Source organism: Camelus dromedarius, chromosome 8, assembly GCF_036321535.1.
Source record: "Camelus dromedarius isolate mCamDro1 chromosome 8, mCamDro1.pat, whole genome shotgun sequence".
NCBI lineage: Eukaryota > Metazoa > Chordata > Mammalia > Artiodactyla > Camelidae > Camelus > Camelus dromedarius.
In genome coordinates this window covers 56,187,735-56,209,712 of record NC_087443.1, presented here as the reverse complement: position 1 = coordinate 56,209,712, position 21,978 = coordinate 56,187,735, and the positions used below count along the sequence as shown (strand labels likewise).

General features: G+C 49.0%; 1 protein-coding gene across 4 annotated transcripts; it reads right to left on the bottom strand.

The window, feature by feature from the left end:
- Positions 1–418: 418 nt before the first annotated feature.
- Positions 419–21,501, bottom strand: ZFYVE27 (zinc finger FYVE-type containing 27). Of its 4 annotated transcripts, none has more exons than XM_010974400.3 (13): positions 21,299–21,499; positions 19,663–19,860; positions 16,267–16,337; positions 14,529–14,715; positions 12,135–12,230; positions 10,538–10,650; positions 9,696–9,835; positions 9,032–9,103; positions 7,601–7,621; positions 7,307–7,451; positions 3,512–3,558; positions 3,110–3,191; positions 419–2,060 (listed from the first exon to the last, which is right to left on the bottom strand). In XM_010974400.3, the coding sequence occupies exons 2-13, from the start codon at positions 19,857–19,859 to the stop codon at positions 1,996–1,998; spliced, it is 1,236 nt and encodes a 411-aa protein (XP_010972702.2). In that variant the 5' UTR covers position 19,860; positions 21,299–21,499; the 3' UTR covers positions 419–1,995. The 4 variants fall into 4 exon arrangements, 3 of the variants coding, with proteins under 3 accessions (XP_010972702.2, XP_031317401.2, XP_064344386.1); XM_064488316.1 differs by lacking the exon at positions 419–2,060 and adding an exon at positions 2,072–2,480 and having other exon boundaries at positions 21,299–21,501; XR_010381966.1 differs by lacking the exon at positions 3,512–3,558 and having other exon boundaries at positions 21,299–21,500.
- Between the last annotated feature and the right edge of the window lie 477 nt (positions 21,502–21,978).

The window sequence follows — 21,978 nt, the reverse complement described above, 5'->3', positions numbered from 1 at the left end:
CCCCCCACAGCCCTGCTCTCAGAGAACTGCTTATACTTCCCATCTCCCAGCCAATCCTCTTTCCCTTGCTTCTCAGCCTCCCTGAGGGCTGCTCCTATTCTGCTTTCTCAGAGGGATTAGCTAAAATCTTTCCATTCTAAAGCCTGCATTGCTTAGTATTTACCAAGCTCTGGTCACAACCCCAAGCCCCGGCCCTCACAGTTTGGTCACAAGACGGAGCCTCAATTCAATCCGACAAACACCGTGCTGAGCACCTCCTGCACAAGGCACGGCTTTCCTCCCCCACCCCCAGTTCACACCCTGACTTCAGCCTCCACGGCCCCTCCACCCTGTCCTGCAAACTTGGCTGGTGCTGGTGGGGGGAACCTGGCTCTCTAGCCTCAGGGAAAGAGTACATGCAAGGACCAGGACAAAGACATAGAAAGCTTGAGGCCTTTTTATTGACAATTCTCCATATACACAGACATCCTTTTAGTTCCTCTCCAGTGTAAATAAAGTGGGGGTATGTAACTCTCACCTCTTAGAGGACAAAGGAACCTGAGGAAGGGGGTTACCAAGGCCTGCCTGGTTCCCCAGGGACTTTCATCCCCTTGGCCTGGAGCAGGCCCCCAGCTCCTAGACTGGTTGGCCTGGAGAGAAAGCAGCCTAAGATGTTCCTTGTGTCCCTAGCTTGCCTCCTCAGGTCCCTGCTCAGCATATAGAAATGTCTCCACCTCCCAGGGGCTCTGGGTCCCAGGCAGCCCATGACTCCAGGGAAGCATCCAAGGGTAGGAGAAGCCCCCCACCCTCCTCATTCCATTCCTTGTGCCATGTGTTCCCAGGAACCACGCAATAAATAAATAAATACTTCAAAACAGCAGGCCAGCTCCTGGGGGACGGAAGGGGTGCCTGAGCCCGCTCATGGCAAAGGGAGAGACACTGTGCCCCTAAGAGCCCAGAAGTGAACGTGAAATTGTTGGAGAGAGGACGGGGACCTTTAGTGGCCTTAGCCCTTAACTGAGACTGTCCTGCTGGGGTACAGCCCTGGGATCTGGGACCCAGCCCAGTGGGATCCTACACTTCCCAGGCCCCCTAGGGCCGAGGGCTTCAGGACCTCTGCTCTGCTCACCTGATTTCATTCTCCATGGGACAAGGGGCCAGGGAGGGGAAGTGTGACTCTGAGCCAGAGGAGGTGCCTGAGGCTCTGAACAAGGGGAGCAGGAGTGTTCTGAGCGCCTGGCACCTACCCAGTGGAGCAGAAGACACCACGGGAAGATGTGGCCTGAGATTCTGTAAGCCAAAGTCTCTGCAAGGTGGGTCTGAGGCCCTCTGAGCTGTGGGGGTTCCCCATGTTTAGCTCTGCTTTATACTAACAGACTCTACCAGGCCCTCCCAGACCCATCCTCCTCTGGGGAAACTCGGAAACTTCAACCCTGTTTCTAGAAGTATTTTTGGTCTTGTCAGCCCTGGCCACACCTTCTGGTGGGGAAATAAGATCCTGACGCCTGGAGGGATATCGAGACAGTAGAGCTGGGGCATGACACAAGCCCTTCTGAGGCTCTCAAAGGCCAGGGGCTTGGCCCAAAAACCAGCAGGGGAGAATCTCTTTTCCCAACCTCTGACCTCTGGCCTAGAATTCCCAGGCTTCCAGAGATGCCCTGAGCCTCAGAGAGCCCAGTTAAGACCAGGCCTGGCTCACAGCTGCCCCCTGGCTTATATTCCCTGCCCAGCCCTGTCCACTCACTTGGCCCAGGGCAGAGTAGAGCAAACACACCAGTCCCTCCAGGGGCTCCTTCCCATCTAGGGTTCGAGAACGGCCATTACTGGCCGTCGGCAGTGGTGGAGAGCAGTTCTAGAGCCCGGCCGGAGACGGTGAGGACAGGAAGGGGAGGCCTACCTAGCATTCAGGCCACATTTGCCCAGCACACGCCACACAGAGCTAGGGGTGGGGAGAGTGAGGTCTACTGCTGGCCCCAGGGACAGGCGCCCACTTGGACCCCTGGCCCCTCTCTCTTCTCACTTGCTCAAGGTCTGGTTACACGAGGCACACACAAACACAGTCTCCCTCTGGGCTTCAGGGGCTGAAAAGGAGGAAGAACTTGGTGAGACGCTTCCTCATGTCCTTTGGCTCATGGCCCCAATTATTAGCATCACCTCCTCGCCCCCCAAAGCCCCACACAGACTACCCATCGCCCAGCCTACACCCTCCTGACCCAGCTCCTTAGCCTGCCCTCAGCAACTTCTCTTTCCATGGGAACCGGGGACTCTGCAGGTAACCATGACACCAGTAGGCCTCTCCCAGATGTTCTATGCATTAGAAATTATTTTGGCACCAGGAGAATAACTTTTTAAATGTTTTTTCAATAGAATACCAGAAGAAAATATTCCAAAATGTTTTAACAGTGGTTATCATCTTTGGGTGGTAAGATTACAAGATTATTTTTCTCTTTCTTCTTCTTCTGTATAGTAATTTCCAAATCTTCTAGAATAAGCATATGGTACTAGCATGACAAAGGATGGAGAAAAAAAAAACTCCATTTAACATTGAAACATATTACAAAGCAGTACGTAACACATGCTCCCACTTTTTTTAGAACGTGCGTATGTTTTTATCCTGTGTGTCTGATGGCATTAATGACTGCAGGACAGTTCTCTCTGGGAGAGATTAGGAATGTTTTCCTTCCTTTGCCTTATCTCTATTTTTTGGCTTTTTTGTTTACAATGAGTATGTAATGCTTTTATAGAAGGAAAAGAAATTACTTTTTTATTTTGTTAAAAGCATTACCAAGGTGATGAGAAAAAGAGTAAAATTCAGGACGGCGGTGTCGCTGGGGAAGGCAGGAGTGGGTGGCACTGGGGGGCTGGGGTGGTGCTCAGGCTCTATTCTGTGACTTTAGTGGAGCGGTCACAGGTATTCATTATTATGCTTCATAATTCAGATTCGTTATACATACTCTTGCCCATGTGTCAGATACCTCCATTTTTCATTCGCTAAAGGGAGATGGAGATCTCGAGTTCCCTTGACCGCTCACTGAACCCTTGCTCCCGTCCCACAAGCAGCACCCTCTCAGAGGACATGCGAAGCAGGCGTACCCACCCGCAGCCTGGACCCCCAGCCCGCATCACTCACCTGTGGCCCCCATGGAGGACCTGGGCACCTTGAAAGAGCAGCACCGAGAGCAGAAGCTGTTTCCACAGTTACTGCAGCTCCGCTGCACACAAGAGCCAAAGTCAGTATCAGATCCCCCACCCCTGGGCAGCTAGAGCCCCCAGGAACCCCCTCCTTTCCACCAGCTGATCCCACCCAAGGAACCTGGAACAACAGTGAGACTGGGGAGGTGCCCGAGTAAGGCAGGACTGAGAGCAAACAGAACATCCCACCAGAAGGCTGGAGGAGTGGGCAGAGGAGCAGGGGGAGACCTGCTCATTTGAGCAAACCTGAAACCCCAGGCCCCATGTGGCCTGAGGAGCCAGACTTCATCGATATATCTTGTCCCAAGTCCCCCGCAAACACACCCTCAAGGAGGCTTACCCTCTTCTTCAGCACTGAGAAAGTGGCCGAGCAGCTCGTGCAGCTCCCTGAGAAACAGAGGCAGCAGCTCAGCCTTGACCTAGCCTCTCAACTCCCAGCTGCTCCTGGCTCTTTTAAATGGGGACACTCAGGACGTCAGCCCAGCCCAAACTCCTTGGCTGGGAGAAGTGAGCTAAGTCCTTATCCAGAGACAGAAGGAGGGATTCAACTAAGAAGGAAAACTGATGGCTACTGGGAATCAATGTCCCAGACTATCTGTACACAGCTGCCATCCCTGCTCCCTCCTGGCACTTAGAGGCCTCACCTGTCAGTCCAGCCAAAACCGAAGAGCATCCAGCAGAACCTACCCCCTGGAAATCACACCAAGCTGGCAGGGACTTGTCAACAGGCATCCAGCGATCTCACATGAAACCTGCCTGACACGACCCCTTCTGAGTGTCTCCTTACAAATGTTCCACCCACAGCTAAAGAGAGAAATGCCTCCTAAAACACCAGATGCTTTCTGTCACCTGAAGACTCCAAGACAGAAGCTCTGAACCAGGCACCTTCCAAGAAATCTTGCAGGGCAAGGGGCACAGGCGCTGAGTGGTGTGCAGGATAGGGCAAGGTAGAGCTGGGAGAGAGATCCTGCCTAGACCACCAGACATGACGAGATGACAAGGTTTCAGATAATGGCAGAGGAGTCAACAGCAGCTTAGAAAACGGCTGGGAGGAGGCAAGGGGGTGTAAGAAGAGATGAAGGATGGGGAAGGAGGGACCAATCATTCTTTTACAGGTCACATCAAGGGAAATGGGCCAAAAAGAAGCTGTGCTCCAGGAAAATTCAAGATGGAAAAGGTGGGCTGCAAAAGGACATAGTCTGATGAAGAGGGTACACGCAGGTGAGTGAAGAAATCAAAAGGATGGTGGAGAGGAAAGGCCACAGTAGGCCCTTATGACTTCAAGGAACTCCAGACGCAGAAGCAAATGCTAATGAGAACAATGAAGGTTCCAAGGGCTGCCCCAGGAATCCTGACTGATTCAATGTATATCTCCACGCAGGCAGGGGGCACTGAGCCAGGGGAGAAAAGACAGGGGGCCACAGCAGGCATGCAGGTACTCCCAAGAGGGTACCAGAAAGACCAACCAAGGGCTGTGGGCCCAGAAGGAAGCTGAATTGGGTCCTAGAAAAACCTGAGAGGGGATAAAACCACTGAAGGTTTCCAGAACTTGGGGTCCAAAGGCCTCCTATGACCTGGCCAGAGCAATTATCAGCTTCAGGGCACACCGCTAGGCCTCCCCAGACACCTGTCTGGTGAGGTACAGAGCACCGGGTCTCACCTTCACACACAGACCCAGTGATATTGACAGCTACATAAGTCCTTCCTCTGTCCAGCCAGAATCCCCTGCAGCTCATGCTGAAGGACACTCCCTGCATTCAAGAAAAGAGGGGCCTTAGCTAGAGCAAGGAGAAACCTGAGACCAGCGGGCTTAAGGTAAATGCTGTTGCTGTCAGTCAGCTCGGGGCCCTGGCAGAGGAAAGGAGAGAGAAGAGCACAGCCAGGGCCACTGGCTGGTGGTGCCAACCCAGGAAACAGGCTGCTCCAAGCCTCTGTCCCCCACACCCAGAATTTGGGCAAGGCAGCCCACCTCTGTCTCTCTTTAGCAAGGAAGGCAGGGGCATGGGATGGGGGAAAGGTGCTACTTAAAGACTGACACTCTGGCCTATGTCCAAAGATTCCTCTCAGTTGGATGGAGTATCAAGGCCAAGCACCTCAAGGCAGTCCAGGGCACAGGCCTGGGGCAGGGAGGGCTCAGTGTGCTGACACCAGCTCCTGCAGGCACAAGGAGGAGGAGAGCACCCCTGTTCCCTTCTGAAACCTACCAACTCTTCCTGCCCCGATTTCCAAAGTCCTGATTCACCATGTGATGATGCTATGCGGGCAGAGAAAGCAGGGAGTAGCCTAGACCACCCAGCCACGGCAAGTCACGGAGCCTCCAGGAGAGAGGAGGCCCTTTCCACTAGGACTTTCCCTCTTGGAGGCCACAGAGAAGCTCGTGAGCAGCCTGTCCTCACTCCTTCCGTGCACCCCATCAGCCACTGGCAGCCAGAACAGAATGGCCCCCAAAGCAGCTCACTCATCCGGCATGTGGGAGGCAGACCCAAGACCAGAGCTGCTACACCTGCTCTCATGGCCAAGAGCTCGAGAACATCTCGGGAAGGGACAGCAAGTAGTCAATGGACGGGGGGCTTAGGAAAAGAAGCATTTTCTGCCTTTCCATCCTCATGGGAACCCGAAAGGCCTTCACCCATCCTGGCAAGGATTATCTGAACCAAATACAGAAACGGGATAATACCAGGGCACTTCAGACAACAGGGCAAGGAGAGGATGATGAGTTAGAAAGAACATGGGAGTCAGATGAGAGGACCTGGATCACAGCTCAACTGTGTACTGGCTGAAAGACTTTGGGCAAATCACTCTTTTCAACTGCAGGTTACTCACCTGTAAAGTGGAAGACTTTACTTAAAATTCATAGACATAAAAGTATCATTTGCCAGAGCAAGAGTATTAATTCTTGTCTAGTGCCACTTGGGACTTCTGGAACCTGGCTGCTTCTCAGCCCATCAGAACTGCCCGCTCCTGTCACATCTACCGTTAGGACTAAATGAGACCACGTACATGAAAGTGCACTGAACACAGAATGCTCCGCAAGTCAGCGATCATCACGAATAAAAGAAAGGGATCTTGAGTGACTGGGGGCACTCACCGAGCAGAAAGAAAAGCATGTCCAGGAGATCTAATGCTCAGGAAACAACTGCCCTGGTTGCTGCAGGGGCAGGGAGGCAGGCCCTGAGCGCCTGGGGTCAAATGCCTCAAGATAAACCCCAGGGCTTCTCCCAGGGCACAGCCCCACAACTCACAGTGCAGCCACACCATCCTCTTCCCTGTCAGCTGACACCAGGCAGAAACAAGGCTCTGCTTCAGGTCCAGGGTGACTCCCTAGTCACCAGCTCTCCAGGCTTCAGCTGTAACTTTACCTGGTTTGGCTCCCGCCTCCTGATCAGAACCAGGTCTACAAGCTGTGTTAACAGTCGTCTGCCCTTCTCCACCTTCCTGGACCAGCCCCATGCCCATTAAAATAAGAACTGGCCAATCTACAAACTCGGCTCTAGAAAAGGGACATCAGGGATCTATCATGTCCAGAGAAAGACACTGTCTGCTTCAACCTGCTTCTACCCAGGTCAGAAAGATCCAGACAGGCTCCTGGGCACCAGCAGGATGGACCAGGGCCCTCACGTTAACAGTGAACTTTATTAAGCACTTACTATGTACCAGCCAGCACTGTGCCAGCACTTAATGGGCATTCTCTCTTCGAGACTTACAACAATACTTGAGGTAAGAACATTTTTTATCTCCCTTTTACAGAGCTGAAACTGGACACAAGCAAGTTAAATAACTTGTTCAAGGACACTCAGCAGAGCTGGGATGTGCACCGGGCTATCGGACTCCACAGTCAGTTCCTGGTCATTCTGCAGCCCTGCCTGCCGTGGCTCTGCCTGTCTCAGGATCACACCTCTACCGTCCTGAAGTGGCATTTCCAGAAGTGAATTCCTTATCCTTCCACAAGATTCAGTAAGGTTTGATAAGGACAGAGGCACAAGAGGGAACCCACGCTCACTCCCTCGAGAGTCCCACTGTGCATCTGCCACCTTCCCAGGGCCCCATGGACACAGCTTTACTCCTTGCTCTCATTAAACCCAGCTCCTCTGGCACTGGGACAAGGGCGCCCCAGCCCATCCTCCCCAGGCCGTACCGAAGTTGTTGGTAGGGTACCGCTTGCGGAGACGCTCCGTGAGCCGAGACACCTTGCTGCGCAGCACCTCATTCTTGCTCAGGAACCCGTTGTCCTGCAGGGCCAGCTCGTCCTCTGCTGGGCATGGGGTCCCCTCATCATCCTCCTGCAGGAACAGTTCCTTCCAGTCCTGCCCGCCTCGTGGCAGGGCTCCGGGGCCTGTGTGCGCAGCAGAACCCACAAGGCGTGGCAACCGCCAGCCTGGCCCCCTCCCTCTGGCCAGCCCCTGCCCACCTCACCAAGGCTCCTACTTACCAACACCACCAAGCGGGTCTCCTGCCTCCCAAGGTGCGGGGGAGAAGGAAAGAAAACAGAGAGAGAGATAGCAAGGAGGAGGAAGCTGCTGGGAGGGGGACCCCAAGAGAAGTGCTATTCTGAATTCGTCTGAGCACATCCCAAAAGACAAGGTTAACAGAGGCCCCTATAAAAGGATCCCAACATCAAAAAAGCTTGGGAGAAGCTGCATACTACTGTCTTTCAGAATGAGCAAAATTAACTTGGTGGGTCATTATCTTAATAGAACACACTCGAACAGGAAAGAAAATATCCCTTACAAGGTGTTTTTTTGGAAACTTGTGTCTCAATTAAGTTTTATGTATTTCACAGACATAAGCGTGAACTGGGTCAAGATGTAAAATGTGTCCCTTACTGTAGGTCATGAACAAAAATGACTGAAAGCCCCTGCTCTATCTATATTCCCTACCACCACCATCAAGATTCAGAGTCCACAGTCATATATTCAAGTCTTGGGGAAATCTTAGCTGTTGAAAACGTAAATGTCCCCATGGACGAGGCTAATGTAAAGCAGGCTGGGTGCAAATCAGCCTGGCAAAAACTCACAAGATCTCCATATCTTGCATCTCCCACTTTACAAAGAGACATAAAGAGAAATGATCTCCTACTGTAAGAAAAGCCATAGTGCAAATGTGACAATAAATGGTAACCGTCACTAGGACTCATGAAACAGGGATAACAAGAAGTGGTGGGGACTGTGACTTTTCTAGAGGAGACAGTCACTCCTCAGCTATACTCGCTGCTGTAGACTCAGGGCTCTCAGAGCTTCTGATTTTTTAGAGAAACTGAAAATCCAGAGTTTTCACTAAAATCTCTCCATTTTTAAATATTGGCTCCAAAAATTATTTTAAAGTTTTGCATGCTAAATAAAACACTTTTGCAAACTACCCATGTAAACCACTGTCCTAAAACCAGGAAGACTGTTTAACTTTCTCTGACCGAGCACTTGGCCATGCAACCACCTTCTCCAACCCTCCACTTCCTGCCCTCAAAAAGGACATCTTACAGACCTCACCCTGCAGAAGAGCAGTCAGAGACCCAGGCAATGCCCTCCTCCAATCTGCCTGCCTTCCCCACATCAGATGCATCAAGCCCACAGTCCCCAGCCAGGGCAGTAAATGACCCACCTCCCTCAGGAGGGCGTTTCCCAAAGGCTTCCAGAGCCACCCCTGCCCTGGGCATCCAGGACAGATGACTAGGTCAACAAGTGGACAGGCAGAGGTTCAGTGGCACCCGTTCAACCAGTGAGTTCTAGCTCAGAGCAAGTTTCAGCTTCTCATTTAGATAAAAGAGAATTTTAAAAACCCAGACTTGGAACATGGGAAGCCACATGGCTCCCAGACCACCCAACTTCTGACCTGGTCAGCTGAGGGTGCCAGGAAGGCCACCCACCTCAATTGCATCTTTAAACTCCTCATCGGGCTCGGCCTCCTCAGCCTCCTCCACGCTGCCTGGCGTGAGGTCCTGGGGAGAGAGACTCTATGACAGCCTTGCCCTGAGGTAGAGGCCATCTCCCCTGAGCCAGCATCCAGGTTTCTCAAAACAACAGTTCCTGCCCCAGAGGAAATGACACAACTGCAGAAAGAAGGAAGTCACGAAAAAGAAAGCTCTCTGTAACCTAGCAGGGACAGACAGACGGGGCCAAGGCACGAAACAACCCACAGCGGTGGAGAGCACAGCAGCCGAGAGCACGGCTCTAGGACCACAGGGCCTGGGTCGGATTCCTGGCCCCGCCACCCTTGGACAACCACTCTGTGCCTCAGCGTTCTCCTCTGCAAAGGAGAATCATCTCATTCTCAGAAATAACCCATACCTCATGGGGTTAATGCCTATAAAGTACCCGGAATGGCAGAGTAAGCACTCAATAAAGCACAGCGTAGCTCTTATTATTGTAATTATTATTATTATCATTAAGCACTTCAGAGGAGACTGGCCTAGGAAGGAGCAGAAACTACACAGAGGCCAGCCCAGGAGCTATGCAGTACAAACAAGCTGGTAACAGGAAGGCCAGGCAACCTGCCCGCAGCAGGCTCTGCCCTGATGGTCGGGGGCTCACCTCTGTGGGTGTGGGCACAGGTGTGCAGTCGGTCAGGATGCCCCTCCCCCCAGCATCAGGCGGTGGCGGGCTCTCGAAGGCATTCTCCTCCTGCTTGGGGTTCATCCGCCGCTGCAGAGATGCCCTATACTCAGACACCACTACCCAGGGCAGGCAGAACAGGGTGGGAGGCAGAAACAGGATGGAATGAGTGGAACCCTGGGGTACCCACTACTGCAGCGAGCTGGCCTCCTCCTCCAGTACCCAACTCTCTGCTAAAGGAAAGAGTCTCCCTCCTAGCTCTGAACAAGTCACCTAATCTAAGCTTCATAAACAAGACAGATATACCAACACCTACCCCATGAGATTGTTTAAGAAAGATTAAATGTAGTAAGTGCCTGATAAATCATGGCTTCTATAATTAATTTCCAACCACAGGGAGGAAAACAAGTATAGCAATCACCCAAACATATGTACAGGCCCAGGCTTCTATGACTGAAGGCCTCTCCAGACTGCCGCACTGCCTCACTGCTCACTGAGGCAGCAGCTCCTGGGGGCTGCATCTTGGGAGGTGGGTGGCAACACTGGGAAAACCTCTCTCCCGCATCTCCCAGAAGCCACTATATCATGTAAGCAATGACTCCTCTGCCTGGGGAAGGAAGAGGAACCCCTAGTAGCAGCCTCCCCTGTCTCCCACCTAACATTTGAGTCAGAGCCCACCACCCACCACTCTCCAAGGGATGACCCTAGTGTGGTGCTGCCCCCTTGTGGAAAGAACGGCAAACAGACAATCAGCTAGGAGCCTAACCAGCCCTGAGCTGGCTGGCCTGGGCCCCACCTTTGTCAGACTCTCCAGGGCTTACCTCGGAAGAACTCCACATTCCCCAGAAAGAGGGTGCTGTTTAAAAGGGCAAGGACCCAGCACAGCGGCAGCAGATACAGCATGCAAACCGTGCCCAGAAGAGCCCCATAAAATCTGGATCGACAGAGAGGAACCACAGGATCAGGAATTCATAAGATCAGAAGGAAACTGGACTCATAGACATAGAATACAAAGTTGTGGTTGCCAAGGGGGTGGGGGGGTGGGAAGGGACAGACTGGGATTTCAAAATTTTTAGATACTGACAGGCATATGTAGAATAAACAAGATTTTACTGTATAGCACAGGGAAATATATACAAGATCTTGTGATAGCTCACAGCGAAAAAACAAGTGACAATGATTATATGTATGTTCATGCATAAGTGAAAAATTGTGCTGTACACTGGAATTTGACACAGCATTGTAAAATGACTGTAACTCAAAATGTTAAAAAAATTCTAGATGGATTAAATATGTAAATATGAAAAGCAAAACTCTCTAAGTATTAGAAGGAAAAAAAAAAAAGAAGGAAACTGGATTGGAGCACACTCATCTAGGGGTTCAGGCAAATAACAACTCTGGGAACAATTAATAAACTGACGAGATCTGCTAATCAGACAAGTGGAAAATAAAGTGAGGAAGAAGGATCTATAACCACCAACAGGTCACCGGTTGGTAACAACTGACAGGTGAGGCAGCAGCGGTGGCCAAGGCTGGGGCCACCTAGGCTGGCTCAACACACATCACTCCTCCAGGTCTAGAATAAGACAGGCTTGGATCTGAATCCCACTCTGCCACTTCTTGCTGTGTGACATTACGAAAGCCACCTGGTTCTCTGAGCGTTACTTCCTCCACACGTTAAGGTGGGGATTAAAATAGTGACCCCAAAGAGTCACTACCAAGGTGGAGACACTACCATGCAAAGCACTGAGCACAGAGCCTGGCACCAGGGGAAGAGGGAAGACCAAACAAATACTAGTTGTTATTATTGTTCATCTATAAAGAGCCTCAAAAACATTCATTTCATTTGATCCAATAGTTCCATCCTAGAATTTATTCTAAGGAAAAGAATTTCAAAAGATTATAGCTAAACCCATAAAACCAGGCACTACAGGGTTAGTAATAATTAAAAAGCAGAAACTGACTAAATACATAACAGGATAGCTCCATAAATTACAGTATAATCACCATCTTTACTAATGTGGTGTTACAAGTAATTCCAAAACCTATGTAGGATGTGGAAAACCACTTATAATACAATGATAAGTGGAAAATTAAAAAAAGGAACCTCACATACACTATGAGCTACAGAGCATATGTATATGACAGACTCTAGAAGGCAATCCAAACGTGAGAACAGTTGCTGTAGCAGGGTGGGAGATTAATGGCGAGCTATTTTTCTCTCATTAAAGTATTTTTACCACACTGAAAAAGTGTCTAAACAAAAGCAGTGCGTTCAAGCCCACCAGCCCACGTGTGGGTCTGCATACAGGAGCCTAAGGGTCTCTTCCCCTGAGCTAGGGCGACAGGGGCTCTCCCAAGGCAGCTGGCTTTGCCCGGGGGCCTCCAGGACCGGCGGTGGAGCAGAGGGGCACTCACTGTGAGGACACGGTGGGGTTCTCCCAGTGCAGCACGCGGTAGACAGCCTCGCAGGTGCAGCACAGGCGGCTCAGGAAGGCCTCCAGCTGGATCAAGCTGCAGACACAACACGGGGGCGGGGGGGGGGGGCTTGTGTAAGCTGCACGCCCAGCCTCACTGGCTCATGTGGCTTGACAGAGCTCTGGGGCAGCAGAGCCCAGGACTTCACAGGCACAGCTGGCAAGGGACGGCCAGTCTCTTCAGACCCACTGGAGGGGTCAGAGAGCTCAGGGGAAACTTCATACACTTTGGCCCCCTTTTTGGAACTCTTGCTAAGGTTCCTGCTTTGGTTTCTTCCTAGCTGTTGGTGTGAGGCTGGGTACCTAACTTTTCCAAGAATGTAGTTTTCCTCTATAATAATAAGGAGCAGGGTACCCACCTCACAGATATACTGGAACTGTGAGGATAAATGGCAGGATGTAGATCAATGTGGCTCCACCTGGGGTGTAGGGGAGACTCACTTGGAAGGTTTGTCTTTTTTTAATGGATGCACCCCAAAAGCATCAAGCACACACTTGTGCAACGAGCACCCAGATCTTGGTTTCTGAAGGGTTTCCTTGGAGAAATGAATGATTCGAGAGCTAGGACAGGGAACAGGTAAGATGAATTTGAACATCCTGTTGCTCCATAAAATAAGGAACCACTCAAAAATGATGGGGATGTATCAAAAGAATACAGGGGCCAGTTCAAAAGAGCTCCATTGCCAAATCTAGGACAATATAAGATCAAAATTAATAGTGACAATAACAGATTATAACCCATTGAATAAAGCAAAAAATCTTGAATTCATATAGATACTAAGTAAGAAGGAAAAGCTCTTTCTTACAGAATGCCAGCTAATAATAACAATTAGAAAATCCTTTGCAACCATCATGGTAATAAATTGATGAAGGCAAGACCTATTAATGGATTTCAACACAGTGGGTGAATGTTTGATGAGGAACAAGATATTTACAAAGTCTCAAAGTATCCCCCCTCAGATCACTAACTCTAGAGGATAAAATGAATGGTCATCTTACTGTGAAGAAATCTTAACCAAGGTAATCAGAGTCAGAATCTCCCACAGTAACACAGTAACATCATGCACTGCTTGATATGATACAATGACAACATCACTGGTCACATTCCTGCCAAAAATGCAAAACCTGAATCTAATGATGAGGAACTAAACTACTGCAAATTGAGAGGAATTCTACAAAATATAAACGTGTTCTATTTTAAAATGTCAAGGTCATGAGAAACAAAGACTGAGGAACTACTCCAGGTCACAGGAGACCAAAGAGACATAAAAACTAAATGTAATGTACGAGTCTGGGTTGGATCCTAGGTCAGGAGAAATTGATACAAATGTCCTAATTTTGACTACAGGACTGTGGATATGGAAAAGAATGTTCCTGTTCCTAGGAAATACATGCTGAAGTATTTGGGGTAAATAGGCATGATGTTTGTAACTTACTTGCAAATGGTTCAGGAAAAAGAAAATAACGTCTACGTGAGGAGAGATAGATGAAGCCAATGTGGCAAAATGTTAATCATTGATCTATGTGGGTAAAGGGCACAAGTTCTTCGTATTACTCTTGCAACTCTTCTGTAAGTTGAAAATCATTTCAAAGTAAAAAGGTTTTCTGAAACACTGCAGACACCCAGGCCCCACTCCAGATAACTGACTCAGAATTTCTGGGGCAGGGCCCAGACCCCAGCTTGTTAATAAGTTGTTTTTTTTTTTTTGTTTTTTTTTTTGGAGCTCCACAGGAGCCTCTGCTGCCCAGAAAGAACCCCCGCTGTACGTCAAGAGAGCCACTAAAATTGTTACAGTTAATATCACCCAACAGTCTTCAGGTGCTTCCTGAGAAGTACCAGCTCTGTCACAACTAGGAAGTTCCTCCATAGTTTAGTGACAAAGACTAATACTAAACACTTCCTGGGCACCAGATACATTTAATCTTCACAACAACCTATAAGGTAAGACTATTATTATTCCATGTAACAGATGAGGAACCTGAGGCACAGGGAGGCTGAGCAACTTGCCCAATGTCACACAGCAAGTAAATGGAAAAGCTGGGATCTGAACCCAGGCAGTGGCTTATGTTTGCATGTACTTAGTCAAGACCCTAAGCTGTGAAATCAGCTAGATCTGGATTCCCATCCCAGCGTGGCCACTTTCCAGGGTAAACCTTTTTCCTCAACCATAAGTGGAAGATAATCATCGCAGCTACCTCCCAGAACTGTTAAAAAGATGAAAGGAGGTAACATCCATGGTTTGCCCAGTACAGTGGCTGGTGCCCAGCAAGCACTCGGTGTGGTGGCAGCTGTGCGGTGATCACCCCTCACTTCCCTGGCCCTCTCCATACTCACAAGCTCTTCACCTCAGCCACGGCCTCGGGGCGGGACAGGCGAACCCTCTGCAGGTCCTCCTGCCTCACACTATGATACTTCCTCCGCATCAGCTCAGACTCAGGAAGCCGCGCCCGGCAAACCTCCTGAAGGTAGCCCAGCAGGGCGGGCACTGAAATCAGCAGGGCACCCACCGAGTACCAGGCACCTATGGGAGTAAAAGAACTGCAGATAAACAGGCAGCAAGGACCTGGAGCCTCCGCCCACCCGGGTGTCCACAGGCTCACTTCCTCACTTCCCCCAGGGCTCTGCCTGACCTTCCCCAATCAGCCCATATGATACAGTATCTCCTGCCCACTCACCAGCCCTCTAACCCGGCTTTAGTTTTCTCAGAACACTTATCACCACATGGCAGATTACAGGTATGGTCGTTGGCTCCTCCATGAATGTAGGCTCCTGAGTACTGGGACTCTGCCCGCTTGGTCACTACCATAGCCCCAGACACATTTTTTTAAATATTAAAAACCCTACACTAGCACACAGCAGGTGACTTGTGCCTGGAATCTGGCCGCTGGGAGCTCCCGACGCCTAACATTCTGACCTCTGGGCCACTGGGCAGATCAGAAGCTTTTCCTTTGGTGTTTAGGATCCCACAGACCACTGTGCATTGAGAAATGGTGAGGCTAAAAGAAAATCCAAAGAAGGAACTTCTTCCATGTTAACATGGTACCCCCAAAGCAAGCTAACAGAGCACTGGGCGCAGAGGAAGTGCTTGTTAAATGTCTGTCATCTGAACTGATTTACTTTGGAAATGTATTCAGAAAAACCTAACAGCCTGGGAAGGATGTCTGAGTTTCAGCCAGGCAAAGAAAAGTACTATGAAACAGGATGAGGTCTTATGTGAACTGGGCTTATTTTCAACCCACTGAAATCACAGGGAGCAAAGGAGACACTTGAGAAATGTGAATTCAATGAATGCCTTAAAAAAAGGACCCAGCTCCTCAGAACATTCTGTCCCAGGCCCTTCACTCATTTCCCTTGAGGGGTTTGGCTTTTTCTGTGGCCGTCTGCCAGTTCCAACCAGGGAAAGGGCTGGATAACAGAATATCTTATCATGAAAGGTTCCCAGAAGACATCACTACCCATGACCCCTACAGCTACCCACCTGTCCACACATCTGCCTCAAAGGCTTCACGCCACAGAACCCCTCACCACCAGTGACTGCCCAGCAGCCCCTACCAGGCTCACTTGCTGAGCCAGAGAAAAGCAAAAGACATGGCAAACATCCCTGGTCAGCTCACTTTCCTCTACCTTCACCCCATGTCATGTCCCCACATGACCCCGGAAACCAAAATGGGAAAAGGTCAATGTATCAGCATTCAGTCAAGAAGGGAACAGTAATAGTTATAATGTATTGGTTGCTTATTTCGTGTCAGGAACTGAGTAAGTGCTACACGTAGATTATCTCATTCCTCACAACCACCCTCTGAGAAAAGCACTGTTGTAAGTGCTTCAGGGATGAGGAAAATGAGGCCTAAACAGACAAGTTTAAAGAACTTGCCCGAGGTTGCACCAGCAGCCCAGCCAGGATTCTAGCCCAGAGCAGGTCTCTCCCAAGCCCATGTTCTGACATCAAGCAGACACAGAGGGAGGCTAACTCCAGGGCAAGACAGGTGGCTCCCTAACACAGGGCTGCATCTTGAAATTCGACCCCACATTCATTCACAAAAGACCCCTGGTCCCTAGAAGCAGTTCTTACCCTCATTCAAGGTGAGGAACAAGATGTTGAGGCCCAGGCAGGTCAGCAAGGAACACAACGGCATCTGCCACCTACAACACAAGAGTCCTGGTCACTGAAGACAGCCGCCCCTCCAGCCGGGAAGGGGAGATGGGTGTACAGGTGGGTCATCAAAGCTAGGAGCAAGAGGAGGACCTAGAGCTCAGAGGATCAGGGAGAAATGAAAAAGGGGCCTCTCACTTGGACAGGTGACTGGGAGTGGAGCTGAGGCCACACATTAGTCCCCAGGGTGAGAAAAGATATCCTCTCAGAACCAGAAGACCTGTAGAACTTTCTCCCAGGAGGAAGAATTTATAACATCATCTGTTAATGTTATAACCCAGTTAATACTGTCTAACCTGTGTTTTGCAATGTTCTATTTTCTTGAAGAGGTGTTGATGACATTCCTCTTTAAATTTTTCCTTTATTCTTTCTATTTATTGAGATAAAGTTGACATGTAACATATTCTTTTTACGATTTCATAAGAATATGTATTCACTGTGTAAGATTCATCTAACACGGAAATCAAGGGAACAAAATGCGAAGGATTTCTTTGACTCCATTTGTGACTTTCTCTTATTTCTTTAATTGTGGGAGTTTCTTTTAAACATACACTAATTCCAAAGGAGAAAAATTAATAAATATTTCATCTTAATATATTAAAAAACGAAGACAAAACAAGGGTCAGCATCTGCTCAGCAAACACGCCCAAGATGAACTGAAACAGAGAGACGCAAACACAGACCCAGCTCCAACCATCAGCAAATAGCAATGCAGAAGCCCCCAAAGACGGAAGAAAACCAGACGCGGGTTGCTGAGGACAAGCAAATGCTGCTGGCTTAGTCCTTGATAAAGGACATTTAATAGGGAAAATGGAGCACAAGTGTAGTGATGAAGCCACTGATACCTTCATTCCAAAGAGCAGTGTCAGTATATGTAAGGTGAGCCAGAAGAGAAGAGTCAAAGAGAAAAATCAACAGGTAAGCTTCAGTGTATTCAGAATTTCAATGCATTTTCTTTTGCTCTAATTGGGGAATTTCACAGTTACTAAACAAGGTTACTAATTTATGAGCTGCTTTAATTTTTTTAATGAGAGTTATGAGTAAGGGAGTAAAACGACCTCTCTCTCTTCTCTCTCTCTTCCTTTCTCTTCAAAGTCCATACACTCCAACTGTAACCACCCTCATTAGGCCTCAGAACCATCTACTAGCTGCTACTAGGGTAAAAGCAAATTAAAAGTCAGGCCAAAGGCCAATCCCATTTCAGAAATGAAAACATCACATAGCCACTGAGGTCCCTCTGACTTTACTTTAAAGCCTCTCTCATTCTATCTCATGTCTTCACTGACACTTTGGTCGTGGAGACCCACCTACTGGAGTAGCTGATCCCAGAAGAGAGGAGTCTTTTAAAAATCTGCTGCATCTCTAGGCTTCAGACCTAATAGAAGTTCAAGATTAGATCCCTCTTCAAAGTCAAATCCTCTTTACTAAGAAAAGAACAATCAAGGGCACAAACTAATCTGACAGCCACTTTCACAGACCAGTGCTCCAACTCCCTGTGGCTCGGAGACCACAGCTCCTGGGGGCTTTTTAGGCCCAATGCTCCTCCTCCACTCAGCTTTAATCAGTCCCACCACATGCGCAGATTTCTAATTTCATAAAATGGAAAAAACCTAACACAGTAGTGCCAAGAAGTGCTAACCGACCAGGGCTGGAAAAGGAGAAGGGCAGGATATATTTAACTTTTGTGCTTTGCCACAAAAAGGCAAAACACACATGTATCATACATACATACGTCTGCATGCACACGTGTGCTAACACACACAGCAAAAAACACCAGAAAGCACAGCCATGTGCTCTCCAGAGTTTACACCTTTCCCTAAGGAAGACCAAAGTTCATTTCAGCTTGTTGGTCTTGGTGGGATTACAAAACAAGTTCCTCCTTACATCATCTCCCTACCCCTTACCAATAGCAGTCATCTAAAAGTAGAGAACACTGCTCTGGAACACTGACTAGCTCATCTCTATGAATAATGTCATAAATTAATGGGGTTCTGGGGTAAAGAAGAAAAATTTGGCCAGAGTTCAAAATAAACCTCCCATTATTTCCAGACTGAGGTAAGCACCTTTTGGAATACTCTAAAGCACCCTGAGAGGTTAACCCAACTTCACTCACTCTGCCTCCTACCTATTTCTCTCAGGCATCTTAGAAGGCTGAAGGCCCTCACAAGAATCTAAAGCAAACAAGATTTCTCCCTAGAAACACACATGTGTGCAGATGCAATTTTACATGCATTTTCAGGAGGTTCACTGACCCCTAAAACCCCCTCACAGGCTCTAATGAAGAAGGTCTGTACTAAGAAGGTCTGTTCTTTTGGACAACCAGGTTTTATGTGACTCCTATTACAAATCAGTATTAGGAACACATGACCTTTGCAAAAAAAAAAATTTTTTTTTACTTGAATCTATCTAACCTTTAATTTCCACTCTGCACTAGGAGGAAGCAATCAGACAAATCTAGGTAAGAAATTCTCCAGGACAGTCAGCAGAGTCTCAAGCAAGTCAGTGTCATGAAAGACACCACTGGAGACTGAGAAAGACCTAAGGCACCTGATAACCACACAGAATGCACGGTCCTGGATTGGAACCTGCTTTGGCCAAAACAATAATAAATGACATTCTTGAGACAACTGAAGAAATCTGCCTATGAACTGAGTATAGGACTATATCAAGGAATTACCATTAATTTTGTTAGGTATGACATTACTTTATTTTTAAAAGTCACTACAAACTGAAGTATTTAGAGAGCAGTATGGTACACATTTGTAATTTTTTAAATTGAAGTACAGTTGATTTACTTAAATACTGCAACATAAGAAATAAAGCAAGGTGAAAGGAGAAAAAATAAAATTACCAAGAATGAAAATCAAAGCAAAACAGGAACAAAAATTTTGTGATCCATAATCCTAAAGGATTAGTGAAAATGGTACCTGATTATTCATAAGGTATCTGTATTTCTTTAGCTTATGTTCAAAATTATATCTTAATTTTAATATTAATTATGCTAATATTGGGAGAAAAGGGAAAAAAGCCTGCTCTAGATATAGAAGGCCTGACGGTCAGGGCTAGCTAGCAGTCCTGAGGTATGAGCCTATTCAGCCACAAAAAAGAAACCCTGGGGAAAGGCCAGATGGTTCCCAGTGCCTGGGCCTGAGACACAGTGTGGGCCTGGAATAAGCCAGAGGCCCAATGGACCTCCCAGAACTGCTCCTCTGGGCAGAAAGGACAGCCCAGCCACTGCCTAAATGGTTAGCACAACTACAGAGCAGGAAGGCAGAAGGTCCAGCAGGTCAGAGCAATTCTAAATAAAATTTGTACCTGAGCAAATACCGGACACCATCACCTGCGTCCTTCAGGGGTTCCAGGTAGATTTCCAGCCTCTTGTAGGACAGAACCAAGTTGAAAAGATCAAACGTTGGGGACTTGGTAGGAGCAGGTGGAAGCTCAGGGGGAGCCTCGGGAATCACGCTGGGGCTCACCTCCGGCCCATACCCCTCACGCTCTGAGGTCTGCATCCTGTAACCATAATTCTTGACATTTGCATTGCACTTCCAAACCCAATACACTTCTACTTGCATTATTTCATTGATGCCAAAATAAACCTACGAGGTAGGCAGGGCTACAGGTAGAAAGCCTATTTCATAGAGGAAGAAACTGACATTCATTAAAGTGAAGTCAATTACCCAGATACAGCTAACCATTGAACAACACAGGTTTGAACTGCACAGGTTCACTTACACGCAGATTTTTTCCAGTAGTAAATACTATTGTTCTACACGATGTAGAACCGCAGGTAGGGAGGGCATACTGTAAGTTATAGTCCACTTTTTGACTTCCAGAGAGTCAGCACCCCAACCCCCACATTGTTGTTTAAAAGTCAACTGTATAAAATCCTGCTCTTCTGACTCTCCATCTAATGTTCTTTCCCCCACAGATCCATCAAGCGTGTAAACTATCAAGACCCAGCACACATGGTTGCTGACAGGAGGCAGCCTGGGGTCTCAAGAGAAACGATGTCCTGAAATACTCTTCTCTTGCTCTTTACCTGGTTAATTCCTACTCATCCTTCAGGTACCAGCTTATACATCACTTCCTTGCTCTGAGAAATCTTTGCCAACACCCATAGACTGGACTGGGAGACCTTCCCCAATGCTCCCAAAGGATCATGTACTCACCATAACAGCATTTAACACACCAAAGTAAAACTCCCTGCTTTCTTGCCAGCCTGACCCTCTTAACTTTGAGTTCCACCAAGTCAAAGACTGTCTTCCATTCACCACTGTTTCTGCACACAGTGGGAATGTAATAAATGCTCACTGAATGAGTGAATGACCTGCCCATCGTCCAGGACTCCAGAGCTTTCTCCTACCCCGCTGCATCCTCTAACCTTTCCCTCTCCCTTCTATTCTCAACAACCTCCTGAACCATCCCTGCCTATTACCCTCCTCTTTTCTCTCCTTGAACCCCACGGGACAGTCATCGCTTTCATAACACCCCTTCTCCCTTCTCTGACGGTAAGAGCCACAGGAACTCGCACCCTCTTTCCTAATTTCACAGTCCTACCCAAACGCTAAGCAGTAAACCAGGAGGTAGAACCTCGGTGCACAGCAACAAAACCCAGTCCCAGGCAATGGGTTGCGATCTGGGGGGAGAAGGGGAAGGTGACAAAGGGGCCACCAGTAACCCAAAATCACCACAGGCGGAGGTAGGACGAATAGGCCCAGAGCAGGCAAGAATTACGAGCCCACGAAGGGGTGAAGCAGGTCTGCGCTGGCAAGGGCCGAACCATCACTTCTGCGGCCCTGGGAGCCTGCTGGGACCCTGCGTCCCAGATCAGGGAAGGCCACGCCCAAGGTCGCTGGGCCAGAAGGGAGCGGCCCTCGTGACGCCCTGGCCCCAACTCCGCACCGTCGGCGGACACACCGGGGTAAGGAGGAGGTGGCACCTCACCTACCCGGTCGCTGGGTCGGTGAGGGAGGGGCGGGGACTGCCAGGGGGCACTGGTAGGGCCAACTGGGCCTTGGAGCGTTTCCTCAGGCCCGCCCCACCCCGACAACGCGCCTTTTCCCTGGGCCGCTCTGAAGTCGCAGGTCTGAAAACCTCCTCCGCCACTGCCTTCCCCGCCGCCGCAGCCGCCGCAGCCGCCGCCGCTTCCGGGACGCGCTTGTACCGCGGCGTGCTCCCTGACGTCATCGCGTCCGCCCCGCCTCCGGCCCCGCTCCTGGGTTTAGCTCCGCCCGCTCTAGAACAGGTGAGCGCCCTCATCTGTACTGCGCCTGCGCGGTTTTCTTTCTCAGCAGTGGCCCGGCTCAATTCTGTCCTGCCCACCACGGTTCGTAAAATCCTGCGAAGTCCTGGGAGCGTGCACTTGTGGACACTACCCCTCACTACCCATGCCTCGCTCAGGATCCGAAAGGGAACAGTTGGAGAGAAGCTAAACTGAAGAATTTACGTCTACATCATCCCCCCACGAACTTTGGCATTTACCTCGCCCTTTGGGGACCATGAGCTTACAAAAGGCAGAAATCATACCCTGCGTGCCCAATATCTAGTAAAGAATGCAATCCCATTCAAAGTTTCCTGAGTATCTACTGTATAAAAGGTCCTGGGCAAGCCATTCCCAATTCAACTCAC

Coding starts and splice junctions, on each gene's coding strand:
- ZFYVE27 (XM_064488316.1), bottom strand. CDS start 19,859: ATGCAGACCTCAGAGCGTGAGGGGTATGGGCCGGAGGTGAGCCCCAGC. Junction 16,338..19,662: donor GGTGTCCGGTATTTGCTCAG/GTACAAATTTTA, acceptor CTTGTGTTGTAG/GTGGCAGATGCCGTTGTGTT. Junction 9,104..9,695: donor CTGTGCCCACACCCACAGAG/GTGAGCCCCCGA, acceptor CTCTCTCCCCAG/GACCTCACGCCAGGCAGCGT.